The following is an 18143-nucleotide window of genomic DNA, read 5'->3' on the forward strand; positions in this document are numbered from 1 at the left end:
GACTTCTGAAAGGGCTGAGTCCTGGCCGGAGGGGGTAGGCAGGTACTCATTAAATCCCAGGTCCGTCTAGCAGGCACTTACTTCCAGGTTTTCAGTTAAAGATCTGGATTACTGTATCTGTGCATTTGGCCGCTCTGGAGCGTTAACCCCTAGACAAGCGGCAGACTGCAGACTCAGTGCCCCTCTCCCTGCCCTCCTAGCAACTTCTCTCTCGCAGATACACACGTTCTTCCTCCGTCCCTCCCTCTTTATGCACCTCCGTCACATCCCTACCCGTCCAGCTCAGGCCGCGCATTCCCAGCGCCCCGGCACCAGCTCCCACCGCTGTCCCCGCACACGCTCAGCTCCCGGCACCACGCCGCGCCCCGGGCTGGGACAGCTGAGGGCCCGAGTCCGATGGTAGGGGAGAGAGGGGTCCAGAACCGGCCCCTGAGCCGGGGATTGGTTCCCTCGCCGCGCCCCGCCCCCGCGCTACCCAATGGGAGGAGGGGGTTTCAGAGGCGCTCTATATAATCGGCTCCAGAGGGCTGCAAGCAGGGAGGCAAACGGAGCCGGGTGGGACTGACAGCAGAATGAGGCCGACACGTGGCTGTGACCGGAGGCAGAGCTTGCCCAGCCTGGGGCTGCTGCTGCTGCTGTGCAAGGCAAGGGCAGGGCCGGGCCGGGCCGGAGCTGCGGGGAGGGGGCTGCAGGGTGCCCGCTGACTTGGTCTGTGTGTCTGCCCCGCAGGTGAGTGGCCAGCCGCCGCCGTGCCCTCCGCAGTGCGGCGGCCGCCCGTGCCCGGCAGAGCCGCCCAGCTGCGCCCCGGGAGTGCCCGCTGTGCTGGACGGCTGCGCCTGCTGCCTGGTATGCGCCCGGCAGCGCGGGGAGAGCTGCTCCGAGCTGCAGCCCTGCGACCAGGGCAGCGGCCTCTACTGCGACCGCAGCGCCGGGGCCGGGCAGGGCATCTGCGTGGGTAAGTGCGGCTGCGGAGCCTGAGACCGGGTCTTGGGCCCGCCTGAGCGCATCGCAGCCAGAGCTGCTGGTCCCGGTGCCAGCCTGGGTTGGGTAATGCTCAGTCGGGATGCTTCGGGGCTGGGCGAGGGACATCCGCTCCTAGCTGGGCTCCGCCCATGGTACCTCGTGGGGGCAGCCAGGCACGCTACCCTGTTTCCTACACACAGATCGGGGAGCCCCTAGAGATGGGCTTGGCTGCCCCTAACCTGGAGTATGTCACAAGGAGAAAATGTAGCCACGGGGATGCTCAGGCACCAAGGAAATCTGCTGGCTTCCTCCTCAGCTAGGGAAATGTCTCCCTCTTCTCCACCTCCATGTATCTTTCTGTGATTTACATTCCTGTTTGCTAACCATATGAGCTACCCTGGCACTGCCTACTTTAGATCACTGCTTGGACACCTCGTTCGGGCCTCCCCTAGAGATTTCACCACCAAAGCACTGGAGTAGTAGGTGTGGCAGACCAAGTGAGCTCCTCTAAAGCATAAATGAGGAGAAATCTTTCACCTCAGAACTGCAGTGTCTGTGTTCTGCTATAATGGAGAACATTGTTATTCTTTTAATGAAGTGGAGCAAACAGTGTCACCTGTGTGTAGTCTTAGTTTTACATGTAACTCATGCACTTTTCCCTCTTTATACCAGTGCTTGAAGGAGACAGCTGTGTGTTTGATGGGGTTATTTATCAGAGTGGGGAGACATTCCAGCCCAGCTGTAAATACCAGTGTGCCTGCAGAGATGGACAGATTGGCTGTGTGCCCCGCTGTAACCTTGACCTGCTGCTCCCTGGTCCTGATTGCCCTTTCCCAAGGAAAACTGAAGTCCCAGGAGAGTGCTGTGAGAAGTGGACTTGTGACTCTAAAGAGGAAGTGACTTTGGGCAGTTTTGTGATGGCTGGTGAGCTATTCAGACTAGCTATTGCAGTCAAATTAACCCTGTAATGATTGTGTATTGGAAATGCCTACTTGGTTATCAGACCTAGAACTCTGCTTCCAGTTCTTCTATAAGAAATGCATATAGAACATACAGAAAATAGGAATAAAAGTGGAATTGAAAAAGGCACTTAAAACACCCCCAAAGGACACCAATGCATAGCCATTTTTAACTGTAATTAGTCTCTTAAAACCAGGGCCTGATCCTGCAGACACTACCTACCAGGAACAACAGTGCCCAATCACTAGTCCCATAAGCACTACACCTGGTAGTGTGTGCAGAGATGGGGCTGGCCTGAGAAATTATTTTATTATGGTAGTGCCTAAGGGCCAACCAAGAAGGGACCCTCACTGTGAGAAGAGTAGCAAATGGTCCCTGCCCTGACAAGCTTGCTATCTAAATAGACATGGCAGAAACGGGGTGGGGGAAAGAATAGAACACAAGCATAGTGAACAGTGGGATGGTGGCAAACATCATGTGACTTCTGATTCTTTTGGGGAGGGGGGTTATCTAGGAAGTGATATCCTGAAAGGAAGGGGGATGAGGAGTAGCTGTGCAGTGAAGCTAAGGTGTAGAGACTGGGAGGAAAACAGTTGGCGCAAAGAACCTATCGGTACAGGGCAGAAAGTCTGGTCAAAGCCCTCGAAAGCTCTCCAAGGACCAAAGGTCTGTGCTTGGACTGTATCCACGCCTACTTGCAGGAGACTTTGGATGGCTTTCTCTCTGCAGCCTTCTCCCAAGGCCACATGGGGGTGGGGCGGGGGACGGGGACAGAGACAGGGAGGGGGAACCAACCACCTGAGTCCTACTGCTCCTAGATCTACACTCTTGCTGGTTTATCTATGAGACTAAGTAACATCAGATACTACAAAAGTCACCTTACATATACTATATGCTCTTCCTAAAACTTCTGTCCACTGCAAGTGGTAACAATGGTGGAAGATGTGGTATAGACATGGTAGTTAAAATGGCACTAGCTTCCAGCAGCTGTATATGTTCGAGCTCCCATAGCTACAGCTGTTAGCAGCAGCAGGCAACATTAGGGGAAACTACTAGTCTAGATACAGTCAGTCAATGGGTCTGAAAGAACCCTCTCTTTCCAAACATTCTCATTCCTCTTGTTGTCACTTGCTCTGGCAGGAAAACTGGGGAAGTCTTCAGCTCAGGTCTCAGGGAACCTGAGGAGCATTTTTAGAAAAATCAAGTACCAGTTGGATTTTCTTTTTTTTTTAAAGCAGCAGCCATGTACCTTCCCCTCCACCTTTTCTGAAATTATGAATGTTCTTCCTTTTTAAAACTGTAGTTTACCTTACAAAGAACTGGTAAGTTTAACCTGCAAATCTAGAGGTAAAAGGTAGGCGTTGGGGCCACTGCACGCTGCTTTTCTGTAGGGCCTTGATCCAGTCACTTAACACTGCTCAACATCAGCTCATGCATTTGAAAAAGGAAACCATATTTACTGGTTCTTGCCTGGCAAGAATGTTGAGCTCTAGTTACAGTTTAGAACATGCTCTGAAATATCTGATGAAAGGTACCACATGATGTAAGTACAAAATATTGGCACCTTCATCCTACAATTCCTCATAAGGTTTGCTTTTTGTTGATGACAGGTAGATGCATGGACACTGTCAGTATTGGTCCTGGCCTTCCTCCCTCCCTGCCCCCTTTTGCAACTGGAGATATCCCTTAGAAAATCTCCAGTTTTTTGGAGCCTTGCTTTGCAATAGGATAGTGGAATAGCTTCTAGCAAGAGTTGTCACAATGATGTAGCCAGTAGGTTTTCACTGGGAATCAAGCCAAGCACTCTTGACTGGCTCAGGAAATGGGTGTTCCAAGGTCACTTGGGCTCACTCTGGTTCTCTTGTATGGTAAAAGAATGTTAGCCTTCACCAAGTAACCATAGAGCTGGTAATATTTGTTTTGCAACTTAACATATACTGTACACGTTTTAGTACAGTGTCATAACAATGATAAGTCTTTGTAAGTACTTCGACTGACATCACTTTTTTAATAATTGACAAGATTGCTTTATTCCCATAGCCATAAAATCATCTAATTTACTTCCACTGCAGTTTACTACAGTTCAATAAAACGTAAGAGTTGTCTTGAAATTATTTCATACCTAAATTTTTGACTAATCTGACAAAGAACAAAAGATAAACCTTTTGTAAAACATAGTCATTCACACATGACTTGCAAATCAGCAGTAAAATCCTCGTCACAACTAGCAGTGATGGGAAAGTTGTCACACTGGGCATGGAGACTGAATGATTATCCCCTCTGGTTTAGGGTTGGGATGCGTGGGAAGGGATAGTGTACATAAATTTCTGCACTAAGCAATACCCATTTTGTTGATAAACAGAGGACTTCAGTCTCCAGGGCTGTCAAGTGAGCACCTTTCAAACACCTAAATCACAAATCTCTAGTACTTAAAAGCACTCCAGTAATCCACTTTAAATTTGCTAAGTCCCATTTCAAAGTCATAAATGTAGAGAATTTATTTTTGTCTCTGTTTGCTATGGACTCTTACAGGAATCCAATATTTTTATTGTAATGGAGTATTTGGGGTTTTTTATTTATAGCATATAGAAAAGAATCAGCTCTTGGAACTGATGCCTCTGACTCGCGTTCCAACTGTATTGAGCAGACAACAGAATGGAGTTCATGTTCCAAAAGCTGTGGAATGGGCTTTTCCACCCGCATTACAAACAGGAATCCTCAATGTGAGATGGTGAAGCAGACACGACTCTGCATGGTGCGACCTTGTGAGAGTGAACAGCTGATTGATAAGGTATGAACCCAAGCACTTGCTAGAGTGAGTTCTTTGTTGCCCTAATTCCTCTTCCTCTTCAAATACAAAATATAATGCTGGCATTTCAAGTGCATTAAACAGACACATGAACAAGCAAAGTTTGCTTTTTCCAAAACATTACAGAAGTTTTATTTGTAGGGAGGTGCTGTCAGTTAACTATGTTCCGGCATCTGTATGTTTCATAGGATTTATTATAATTAGTAACAGTTTTAGTTTCTAAACTTCCTGGTGCAACTTTACTGACTTCAGAGGTGTTAAAGGTTTAATGTGGGTGAGGGTTTGGGATTTTTCTTGTACATTTAATTTTCAACAGTGGGCCTGACCACAGAATAAGTAGAGGTGGCTTTACCAGAGACTTGTGCAATACATGAATTAAGGGGCCTGCTCTGCCTGTCCAGCACTCCTGCTGTGGGCAAGCGGGACATGCCCCGATCCCACTCCCTGGTAGGAGTGCCAGGCAAGCAGAGCAGGGAAAACTCTCATGCCCCGACTCCGCTCTCCAGCAGGAGCGAGTGAGGGGGATTACAGACAGAAGGGGTGGGGATGCGGCCCCATTTGCTCTGGTCCAGGGCCTCACAAAACCCTAATCTGCCTCTGCTAGTAATATGTCCATTGAAGTAACTGGAGTCTGACTGCTGTAGTGCCAGTGAAAAGATGAGAAACAGGCCCAAGGTTTCCAAACCTCACAGCAATCTTGCATGTTTCTAACTTCCTTCTGTTTTTCAGTCAGTTAGTATTCTAAACTGCCTATATGACGCATTTAATGCCACTTCATGTTTTTCTTAGAAAGGGAAAAAGTGTGTCCGAACAAAGAAGTCATTGAAAGCTGTTCACTTTGAGTACAAGAACTGCACTAGTATACAGACCTATAAACCCCGCTATTGTGGGCTCTGCACTGATGGACGATGCTGCACGCCACACAACACCAAGACAATCAAGGTTGAGTTCCAGTGTCCCCAGAGCAAAGTCTTCAAAAAGCCAATGATGCTGATCACTACCTGTGTCTGTCATAACAGCTGTCCCCAGGACAATGTGTTCTTCCAACTGTTGGAGCCAATGTTCAGTGGAGTAAAAATATGAAATGCTTAAACCAGGTTACTTTTTAAAACACTTAAAATGTTTGAACAGTTTATATGAAACTTAACCCATGATCAGATGAATGTAATATATCCGGTCTCTTTCTAAACTCGTATCATTTCTTCCTGTAGTCAAATAACTCACCCTATACTTTAGGGGAGGAAAAAATGTATTTCACTAACTTGGAGACAGTTCAATTTCCTGGAATATAGTTTCATCTTTAATGTAAAGATGAGTAAGCAAATGACCAATTTCTCTCCTCCTTGGGAAATTATGCCATTGACCTCAGTGGCAACAGGATCAGTGCCCTTTATCATGCATTTATTAAAAAATCTTCTTCCTGCTACTTTATGCAAATTGAGAGGACAAGAACATGGAAGTTTTTGCATAATGTACTAACTCTGTTTCTACAGAACAGTTCATTACAGTAAGAACAATTTGATTACTATAAAACGCTATTGAAAAGAACATTGTATTTTTGAGGCCATGTGCAGGTAAAAAGTGGCATATCTGACCTTTTTTTTTACTGAGAATCAAGTGCCACATGTGGCCCCAAGAATGCTAGAGAAGAGGCATAAGACACAAGGCAGATGAGAGAAACTTCACTAATCTCCAGATACTTAATGGCTTCAGAAGGAGCCCAGTCCAAATCTTATTGAAGTTGACCATCTAATAATACCTAGTTCTTACAGCACTCTTCAAAGGAAGGTCAGTATTCTTATCCCTAGTTTACAGATAGGGAAACTGAGGCACCGGGCAGTGAAGTGACTTGCCCAAGGTCATCTGGTGCTCAAGCCAGGAATATGACCATGTCTGAATCACTGTCCAGTTCTCTGGCCATTAGACAACCCTGCCTCCCGAGTGTTACAATGTTAGTCTGCAACAGTAAAAGGTTTGTAAATTACTTTAAAGTATTGTTACTCTTTCTATAAAACAGAACACAATATATGTGTATATAGAAACTGTATATATTGTAATCTTTCTGTAAATGTCTAAGCATTGAGTAAATAAAACTGAGCTGAAACTTTTTTCTTAGTTATTTTTGTTACTACCAAACTTCCAAAAAAGGAAAAGGCAAAAAGTTGCCATTAAAATCAGACCCCATTCTTGCGAGGTGCTTGGTACACCTCTAAATCCTAAATCTTTACTGACTAACAGTGAGGTGACACAAATTCTCCATCTCTTCTAGGAACCTGTAAGGGGATAGGTTTAGAATGTATACACCTAACTGACATTGGGAAAGGATTGTGCAGCAAAGAAGAGATGGGATTAGATATACTGTCGTAAGGGTTTTGGTGGCTTTTCTTAATCTGTGACTATTGTCTAACAAGTTAATTTCCAGCATTTACTATGGCACACAGTTGTAAGATGCTACAATTTTCTCCTATAATTAGGAAATAACTCTTCCACTGTGGAAGTGTTGCCTTGTAATAGCAACCACTGTATAAATAGACTGCAATGGTAATTACCTATTAAAGAACCATGCTGTGGTAACATCTATGAAACAAAAACATCAGCCAGGACCCCAGAGTGTGGGGTACTGTACAGACACTGTCCCCCAAGGAACTTACAATAGGGAGACTGCATTAATATGGTTTTGCATTATTTTGTATACATTGTGTTGAATTTGGTCTTGGGTCATGCAAGCTTTACAATGTGGAGGATATAAACTCCATATCAAAGCACTGAACCATATTCAGACACTTGATTGGCTAAACAGCCCCATCATTATGGGACTACTTCCATGAGTAAAGCTAACTAGGTATGTAGATGCCTTACTCTTATAAAGATCTATCATAAGTTTGAAACTTTCTCATCCAGGTCTCCTTGAGGACATTGTTGCAGGACCCTAGTCTTCATTCAACTGAAGCCAGGGGAATTGGGTTGCTTACTCACAGCCTGCATGACTGAATGTACTAGTGCCAACCTACTGATGAAAACATTAATGATCACAAAGAAGCTTAGTGAAACCTTTTACTACAGCTCTTTAAAATTTTACAAGATATAATTTCTTTCATTGCTAAAGCAGGAAATGCTCTCATGTAAATATAATAAAATGCTATGTGTAGAATCAGCTCAATAAATCTACATTTTGTGGCTTCAGTCTTATTGACTGAGAACGTAGCTCCCTAAAGTAGGAAGCTTGGGCCAAATTCTAGTCTACGTTCTAGCCACTCTACACTGCACGTGGCATAAAGATTCTGTAACACACCCTGTCTGGATTCCCACAGCAGAGTTTGTGTAGGAAATGCTATGATTCCTCCCTCTAAGCCCCCAGTACCAAGGTGTGCCAAGATGGGGAGAGCTCAGAGCAGTTTGTTCTTCAGCTACTCAGTTGTCTGTGTTTAGGCTTGTTTATTAAGACCCTAGTACACTTTTAGCACTATGTAAGTTAACAAATTTCTTAAACTTCCTGCAAATTATTACCTTCATCTCTTAATTTGCAGCATACAAGCCAAGTATTAGGTAGCAAAGTGGTGCAGTTGCCCAGGTGTGTTTTAACTTTAATTCTAAAGTGTTAACTCATGTAAAATTGATTTTAAATATTAAGAAAGAAGGTACTGTACACTTGCGGTCAGGCTTGGGTTAGGAGGGATTACAAGTGTTGGTTACAAGGTTCATAGGAGATATATATATATATATATATCTTAGTACGTAACCAGCATAGACTCAGATTGGGGTGCAGAAGTTTTTAAAATATCAATGGATAAGTGATCTCAGGTACATCACCCATAGAATGTATTTAGAGTCCAAGTCAATACTGGTGTAGTGAATAAGCACGTGGGTGGGGTGCATCCCTTGGTTCATCAGGGAAGGAAGGAAGTGGGTTATTTCCCTGGCTGGCATTGCTCAAGGTGGTACTGATGGTGTCCCATGATGTGCTCTGTGTATAAGTCTCTGGACCACCTGATGGTGTCTGACACCATGAGCTGTCTCATGAGCCAGGTGTAACGTCAGCTCTGCATGCTCTCAGCACTGGCTTGTTGGGGGGGTCCAACATGCCCAGGGCTCCCACGACCAGAGCGTGGATCTGGACCTCGTAGCCCTGGGCTCTCAGCGTGTCAGCCAGCAGGGTGTAATTCAGCTCCTTCCGTGTTTGGGCCTCATGGAAGGCCAGTGAATGTTTTTGAATGGCACCATGACATCCACCATTAGAATCTTCTTCTTTTCTGTGTCTAGTACAGGTAATCTGATCCAGTGGTAAATTCTGAGCAGGGAGGTTTCTATGATAACTCCTTCACTTGATTTCTGCAGTTTGACAGAAAGTTTCTTCCCTCCTCTCCCTTTTGAATAAAATTTACTTTATTTTGACATCTTGTTTAGGGATTTTGGGGGGGGGGGGAAGGAGAGAGAGGGATGTGTTGTAGTTTTTTACTTTTGTCTCTTGTGGCATCATTCCTCCCTGGATTTGCTTTCCCTTCACTCTACATTAGTTTGTTCCTTCTAACAAATACTTCCCTGTGGTTTGAGCCTGTTCTGCCAGTTCTTCCAAGCAAAGCATGGGACACTTAGGTGCTCCAGGAATGGAAGTTGGCAGTTCAGTAATTGACATTGTTTATTATGAATCTGTCTGCACAAGGTTGGGCATACCAATTTAACTCTGCAGAAATAGATTTAGTTAAACCAGTGCAATTTGTGTTTGTGGAGACAAGTCCTAAAAGGCCAAATCCTCATTACCTCATTTCTTGGAGCTACGCAATCAAAATTAAATTATTCGAATATATAAGGTGGGACAACATCCAGCAGTCAGAAACTCATTTTTAAACCTCCCAAGATTCACAAGTTATCAACTCTGGGCCTCATTCAGTATATTACACTTCTTACACCCCATTGTAACTCCACTGGTGTGAAATTGGAGTAACATGGTGATTCAGGCCAATGGAATTCTGGGTGCCCCTCCTCCACTGACTCACCAGAGCTGCCATATTTAAATTTTGGTACTTAACTCATTCATAGGCAGCAAGGGTTCCCTTATAGCCAATTGCTCACCTAATTGAAAACTTCTAAAATTGGTTGCTTTTTATCATTAAAAATGGTAATAGGAAGGCTATGGTGCAGCTGGACACATGAGTGATGTTTGTTAATAGAGCAACAGGCTATCTGACATGGTCTCTTACACAAAATACCATGTTAAACAAAGGTGTTTGCAGCTGCCTCTGGGACTATCTCATCCAGGAGATTTCAGTGGAGCAGCAGGAGCATGCACGGTTTCTCCACTAATCTTGTGCTTGACCTGCTAAGATGGCCTGATGTCATGGCCATATGTTGTCTACAGATACATTGCATAGAATAAAAGCAGGCTGCCTCTGACTGACCAGTAACTTCATCCTCTCCAACCACAGGAGTGCTCAAATGCTAAGGTAGTAATGGAAATCTTGCACTGGGCACACACACATTCCCTCAATAGTGGGAGCTTGTCACCATACTTCTGTGTCCTAACCCACCAAATGCTGCAGTCTCAACCAAGGTGGCAGTGCAGATTTCAAGCCAGCACCCAGAAAATTTGAGTGGCGACAGCCTAACACCAGCTGCCTGATCCGCAAAGAGACAAGGTGGGTGAGATAATGGTCTTTTATTGGACCAACTTCAGTTGGTGAAAGAGAGAAGCTTTTGAGCTACACAGAGCTCTTGAAGAAAAAGGTCTCAACCACCTTGTCTCTCTAATGTCCTGAGACCAACAAGGCGACAATTGCACTGATCCATAGAGGACACGTTTAAGCAATTCTTTCTTTGCTGATTTAGGAAGTGAGAAAAAAAATCCAAATTTTGTCCTAAAATCACCAAAACAGGGATGCCCTCATACACTGCTATTATAAAACTGTCCATATTTTCAATAATTTTGTCTACCAAAGAGCAAACATACAAATAGGCTACATTCTTTTTCTCCAGTACATTCTCAGTGGAAGACACACATATTACTGTCTCTTCCTCATTTTCTTCCAATCACTTACATCTATCCCATGTGCTTGTAAGGAAGTACAATAGCTACATCTGGACCCTGACAGAGAACTCTTGGAGATAAATCTCTAATCTCTGTATGTACGGTGTGGTGTTTACCCCACAAATGCCATGAAACTGTTAGTGTGGACCTGAGAAGCCAATTAACCTGCCTGAGTGCACCTGGAGGGTGGGCCAAGCCTACTTAGCGATAAAGTCCAGTCGGAGCGGGAGCTGTTTTTTTTTCCCATAAAGAGCTGGGTGAGCCCAATTGAGGAGACCTAGAGGAGAGAAGAGGAGATGGAGAGTTCCCTCTTTGGGGAGTTGCCTGAAAGAAGGCCAAGAAGGACAGGCAAGCCCACAAGCTTTTCCAGGGTGCTCTGAAAACCTAACTGGAGCAAGAGGTCCTGATGCCTCATAGACTTTAAGGCCAAAAGGACCCATCACAATCAACTAGTCTGACCTCCTGCGCATTGCAGGCCACAGAACCTCATCTACCCACTCCTGTAATAAACACATAATATCTGGCTGAGTTACTGAAATCCTCAAATCATTATTTAAAGACTTCAAGTTTCAGAGAATCCACCATTTACATTAGTTTAAACCTGCAAGTGACCCATGCTTTGTGCTGCAGAGGAAGGCCAAAAGCCCCCAGGGTATTCTGCCAATCTGACCCAGGGGAAAATTCCCTTCCAATCTGATATGGCGAACAGTTAGACCTTGAACATATCAGCAAGACCTAGAAGCCAGACACCTGGGAAGGAATTCTCTGTAGTAACTCAGACTCCTCCCCAGCTAGTGTCCTATCACCAGCCACTGGAGATATTTGCTACTAGCAGTCAAAGACTGGCTACATGCCATTGTAGGCAGTCTCATCATACTATCCCCTCCACAAACTCATCAAGCTCAGTCTTCAAGCCAGTTAGGTTTTTTTCCCCCCACTGCTCCCCTTGGAAGGTTGTTCCAGAACTTCACTCCTCTGATAGTTAGAAACATTCATCTAATTTCAAGGCTAAACTTATCGATGGACTTTAGCCTGCCTGAATGCCTGAGTGAGAGGAGGAGTGCACCAGCCCTTGGTCTGTGGGACTGATTGAGGCCTGGAACACTGGTTAGGCAGGAAGATAGTCGAGAGCAACAGAGGGATGCCTGTGATGAGGTGGCTGCCAGCTGAGCCCAGACAGACTGAAGTTTTGATTTTGTATATATTTCTGTTGGACTTTGCTAAGGACTCTGTGGCCACAGAAGAAGCAGGACCCAGCAAAATAGTCTGGCTGGAAGGCCAAGGACACTCCTGCAGCCCGAGTAGGCCAAAAGAAGGTGAGGGAAACTGAGGCAAAATGTGCTGCAACACCACATCCAGTCAGGAGGGAGCATGTTGAGGGCAGCAACTTTGCTACAACATTTTTGATATGTGCACCAATCTCTGTACAAGCTGCTTCTCTGAAGTACTAAGTCATTGCCTCTGTGCCTATGAAGCTCTCCACAAGTTACTAAAGTGAGAATCCTCTCGGTGGGAAAACAACGGTATTTTTTCCCCTTCTGCCAAAAGCAAACATTTTGAGTGAAATTTTGGGGTTGACTTCAATGGGATCAGGATTTCATCCTATGTGCTTTTTCAGATGTTGCAATACATGATAATAACTGCAGGAATAATAGAACCATTTCCACTCTTCCTTCCCAGCCCAGGCTTTATAGTAAAGCAAGCTTTACTACCTGGGTATTATTATTATTTATATAGTGCTGCAGCTGTGCATGGCAATGTACATCCCATAAATCTAAAGCTAATAGAACAGACTTGTACCCCTCTTCTCTGCTCTGCTAGGTGCTAGGAAGATCCAGAATATGGTTAGTCCTACTTTTAGTTAATTTTTCTCTAAGCAGTCATGAAGAGTTGGTATGTACTGAAGCCTCATGCATTAGCTCAAGTCTCACAGAGCCATTTCCCTGGTCTACACTGGGGGCGGGGGGAGGGGGAATCAATCTAAGTTACGCAGCTTCAGCTACACGAATAACGTAACTGAAGTTGACATACTTAGATCGACTTACTGTGGTGTCTTCACTGTGATGAGTCGACTGCTGCCACTCCCGTGTCAACTCCACCTGCGCCTCTCACGGAGCTGGAGTACAGGAGTCGACGGGAGAGGGATTGGGGTTGATTTATCATGTCTAGACTAGATGCCATAAATCGATCCCACTGGATCGATCGCTGCCTGCTGATCCGGTGGGTAATGTAGACATAGCTATTATGGTTATTCCTACCATTTATATTCAAATACCTAGTGTAGTCATCAACGTCTAAGTTACAATACTTGCTTTGAGATTTAACACAGGGCTGTAAATTAGTGCAAAATTTTTCTCTGAGAGCCACATTAATAATCTCTTAGCTCCAATATTCTGTACTCCAGTAATCTCAACAGCTGGTCTACGGATGTAGAATATCTGAACTGATATCAGTCAAGACACCTGCCACACAGATGTGAAATCAACATTGGCCCATAATATTCAAGGTTTCAGATAAGGTGCTCCTAAGGCTAAGCAATCAACACTTGAACCCCTGTCTTTAAAGGTGCCCCAAGAATACTGGGTCAACCATCTTTAAGTCCCCTTCCCTGCTGTCTGTGGAGGGCCGGGGATCTTTAAAAAAAAAATCCACTCACCTGCCAATTGATAGTATCTAGATCTCTCCCTCTGAGGAAAGGAACATCAGACACTTTCTCAGTTCACAATGGATGCATGGACTCCTCACTCCACCACTGCAATACCGAAAGGTGCATTTTAAAAATAATTTCATGAAACTTGAAACAAAACTGAACTGTGTGGAAAATGTGATGCTTATTAATTTGGTAATGCATAAGGACAGTTCTTCAAGCTCTACTTACAAAACAGCATGACAACAACCTGATTTCTCATGAGTATATGAATATATACATAGTTATCTGTGTCTATACATTTGGTTGCATTAAAAGATGTGTTTTGATTGTGCCTAATTTGCCAAGTGAATCAGATCACGCCGCATCTGTGATCTGTTTTCATCGTTATTTACCATCCCACCAACCTTTGTGTCATCTGCAAGCTTTGTTGGTAATTATTTTATACTTTCTTCCAGGTCATTACATATTGAAAAAAATTCAGTAGCATTGTACCAAGAACCAATCCCTGCTGGAGTTCATTGGAAACATCCTCACTCATTGGTGACTCTGCATTAGATCTATCTGCACACATACACGCACGTGTACACAAACACAAATGAGGGTCTATTGGAAGTTTCATCGTTGACTTCAATAGGAGCAAGACTGGGCACTAGAAGGTTGAATATCAATTTGGCCTCATATGAACTTTGCCTTAGTAAATCATTGGGCCAATAACCTTGACAAGGCCAATGTATTTTCCTTATTGAATTCAACTAAAGCAGTGTCTAAGGCAGGGGTTCTCAAACTTTTTTTGCTGCTCCCATCCCCTTTGAAAATATTTAGGGCTGTGATGCACTGCCCCCCCCCCCAAAAAAAATTGACCACAAATTACTGTACATACTTATAGGGGCATTAAATGAAGCATGTAATCATTATCCCTGCAGTCAAAGTCTCTGAAGCCTCTTAAAGTGTAAAGCAACAGCCTTCAGGAATAAATAGGTGGACATTTAAGAAACATGTTTTCTGGGAAAAAATAGACAACAGGATACAGTTTGGGGAGCTGGAAGCCTTTTTCAGTGATTGTGGCAAGAATCATAATGTCTAATTTGTGGTAATAATCACAATATTGTCCATGGATTGTGGCTTTATACACAACTATATACAAACAAGTCTCTGGAAATGTAAAGTTAGGAGTGCTGATGTTTTGATAGGGGTACCATAGTCTGAGTTTTTCTGAACATGACCTCTTTTTTGGTCCTCTGATCTCCATCTGGGCGGATATTTGAAATATGGAAAGATTTCCTGAGAATCTATGACCGCTTCCATGGAAGATGTGGGAAACAGTCCAACCAAGAATTACTGGTTGTATTGTACCTGAGTGTTGTAGGGGAATCCCCTAGTGCAGTGTTTCTCAAACTGGGGGCCCCAACCCAAAATGGGATGACAAGGCTAGTGCAGGAGGGTCACAAGTAGGGTCACCATTCATCTGGGTTTTCCTGGGCCAACTCCTTCAGTCCTCCAATCTCCATCTTCGATTATTTTGGAAATATGAAAAAATGTCCATGATTTTTCCTTGCCTTCAGAACTGCTCTCTGCTGCCCAGTTCGAAAGGCAGTGCCACCACCAGCTGTGATCAGGGCCGGTGCAAGGAAGTTTCATGCCTGAGGCGAAACTGCCACCTTGTGCCCCGCCCCCAAGCTCTGTGGCAGCTCCGCCCTGAGGCACCCCCCTCCACTGCAACTCCCCCCCTGCCCTGAGGCACTCCCCCACGGCAGCTCCCTCTCCCCAGGGAGCCGTTCAGTACCTCCTCACCCTAGCTCACCTCTGCTCCAGAAGCCCTGCTGTCACGCCCGTCACTGGGCTCGTGCCACGCGTGCTAAGCAGAGCTGTGGAGCTCTGCCCAGCCGCCGGCGCCACCACCGGCAATGAGAGAATCGCATGGGATGGAGCGGCCGCTGCGCTGGGAGGGAGAGGGAGTCTGAGCCGAAGGCAGGCAGCCCAGGGGTTCCCTGGGTCAGCGCACGGCCAGCAGCCCAAACCCTTGGGCTGCTGGTGGCTCATTGACCCAGGGAAACGCTTGGATTCCCTGCCGGCGGTGGCGCGCTGACCTAGGGGAACCCCTGGGCTGGCTGCCGGCGGCGGCATGCTGACCCAGGGGAACCTCTGGGCTGCCGGCCGGTGGCTCAGACTCCCTCTCCCTCCTAGCGCAGCAGCCGCTGAAAAGCTTTAAAAAAAATTGGGGGCGCTGCTTTTTGGCACCCCCAAATGTTGGCACCCTAGGCAACCGCCTAGTTGGCCTAAATGGTAGCACTGGCCCTGGCTGTGATGCAGAAGTAAGGGTGATAATACCATACCATGCCACCCTTCCTTCTGCGCTGCTGCTGGAGATGGCACTGCCATCTATGCTGGGCACCCAGCTAGCAGCCACTTGCTCTGCAGCCACCCAGCTCCGAAGCACCCTGACTTTCACAATAAGCCAAAAATCAAACATCCCATTTCAAAATAAGGCCAAAACAAGCCAGTCCCTAAGAACCCCAAGACTCTGTCACTAGATTCCTCCCCACGTGCAGTCTGGGACTGTGGTGGGCCCACTGTGCACACCTGACTCTCTCCCTCACTTGCCCCTGCTTGCTGGGAGCCGATCAAAAAATAAAGAAGCAACAAGCTACGAGCCAAAAACTAGCCAACAAGCAACTCACAAGACAATTAAGCTGAAAACGAGCCCAATTTCTGTGTTTTGGCATGTCTGCTCAGAAGGCAGCACCACCACCAACAGTGGTGCAGAAGGAAAGCAATACCATACCATGCCACCCTACCTTCTGCCCTGATGCTAGTGGTGTCACTGGCATCCAGGCTGGACACCTGACCAGTGACTGCTGCTCTCCTGCTGCCCAGCTTTGAAGGCAAGGGAAAGTCATAGACATTTCTTCATATTTCCAAAATCTACCCAGAGGGAGATCAGAGGACCTGGACGTATGGGGACCCTGCTTGCGACCCCCCGGACACTACCTTGTGACACCCTTTTGGGTTGGGATCCCCAATTTAAGAAGGCTGCACTAAGGGATGATTCCCCAATAACCCTGAGGTCCAACAAGGCCAATAGTTTCTGGCACACTGTTTCCCACAACTTCCACCTAAGGAGTCATAGATTCTCAAGGACCTTTTTCCCCAGGTTGGTATCCACCTGATGGTAGGCTGAGTGGGTTTGTTCTAAGAACACCCAGGGGAAGTCTTCGATTAGCCATTGTATTTGTTCTTTCTGTTCATGCCAGAATAATGGATTAAGGGCACTTTTTGGCTGAGCTCAAGTTCTGGTGGAAAAGGACCTCTTGGTCCTTTCGAGCCTTCAGTAGGTCCACATGGTACATCTGTGTCTCTTTTCTCTTCCCTGAATGGCAGATTTTATAATCAACTGCCTTTGCCCTTTTTACAACCTTGAATGATCCTTGCCACTTGGCCAGCAGTTTTGACTTCAAGATTGGCAGCAACAACAAACCTTAGCACCAGGCTTAAATTTTCACATCCTGACCCCATTATTCTAGGCCCATTCCTGGTTCTACTGAGATTTCAGCAGCTTCTCCCTCAAGAAAGCCTGAAGCGTCCTTGCCCTCAAACAGAACACATATTGTACCATGTTGGTTGTTCCTGGCTCTGGCTTCTCCCATGCCTGGTGGAGGAGAGCTAGGATCCTGTAGGGCTGCCTCCCATATAGTAGCTCAAAAGGGGATAATAGAAGGCATGGGATCAACCAGGCTCAGTGTTGGGGATCTGAGGCCTTGGTCCTCTGGCTGATCCACCAATTAAGTTCTGGATTAATAGAGTCCAACAAAATGTATACAATCCAACATCCCCACAAAAGAAAGGGGCTTCAACCCACCTCTGGTTGCCTGTAAGTCGCACATGGTTTATAATGTCTCTAACCTCTCCTGCTCTCCAAGGGAGGGAAAAGGGGCCCATATCCCATCCACGAAATAGGTGGTCATTACTGGAGCCTGGGCCCTCCCTCTCCACTGGGCATAAGGTCAAATGCGTCTTCCATGATCCTCCAGAAGTTAGATCAAAGGGTTCTGTAGTCTTAGGTAAAGGCTACCTCCTTCTCTCAGGCCTGGGTAGCTGCTGCTAGCAGAATCTCTCCTGCAGCCCAGACGCCTGCTGCACCCTTATTCAGGATCTCCTGAGGTAAGTCTGTTATTCTCTGTTGTCTCTCCCTCTTATGAACTGTCTGGCTCTGTGAGGTGGGGCGTCAGTGCAAATGTGCCTGCCCTAGCCAAATGCGGTGGGTGGTGTGGCTCCAGCTCACTCAGCTCAGTGGGGCTGTCAGTCCACTCCTGGTGTCCAGTAAACTGGACATCCTCTATGTTCTCAGGTCCAACAGGGTATTGGTAAGGGGAACCCAGGCCTGCCCCCTCCATCAGGCTACAGCTCAGGATCCTCAAACTAGACAAGGAGTCAGGGTTTGCTGACTCTGACAGTGCCCTGAGCTCCTTCCTCAGGCCTCTGTAGGCTCTTTGGTCTGTTGGCATGGTTCACCCCTTTCTAGGTGGCTCTCTAGCAGTCTGCTGACAGAAGTTCCTTTGTCCTGCCTCCTCACTCCTCTTTAGCTGCTCTGCCCTTCCGCTCCCAGTCCTTTTATCCTTCCAGCTGCTGTTAGCCTGCCAGTCAGCAGTGGCTGGCAGAGGCTGTGTTAACCCATTGGTTGCTGGGCTAGCGTGGGGCTACATATACCTCACAACAGGCTCCCTTTTAAACTTCTCCTCCAG

At 46.1% G+C, this 18143-nt stretch overlaps 1 protein-coding gene across 1 annotated transcript; it reads left to right on the forward strand.

The window, feature by feature from the left end:
* Window positions 1–550: 550 nt before the first annotated feature.
* Window positions 551–6836, forward strand: CCN3 (cellular communication network factor 3). Its single transcript, XM_030549611.1, has 5 exons — window positions 551–644; window positions 730–955; window positions 1636–1887; window positions 4506–4714; window positions 5522–6836. Exons 1-5 carry the CDS (start codon window positions 573–575, stop codon window positions 5813–5815), a joined length of 1053 nt encoding a protein of 350 aa, XP_030405471.1. The 5' UTR covers window positions 551–572; the 3' UTR covers window positions 5816–6836.
* Window positions 6837–18143: the final 11307 nt, after the last annotated feature.

This window comes from Gopherus evgoodei, chromosome 2 (genome assembly GCF_007399415.2).
Source record: "Gopherus evgoodei ecotype Sinaloan lineage chromosome 2, rGopEvg1_v1.p, whole genome shotgun sequence".
NCBI classification, from domain to species: domain Eukaryota; kingdom Metazoa; phylum Chordata; order Testudines; family Testudinidae; genus Gopherus; species Gopherus evgoodei.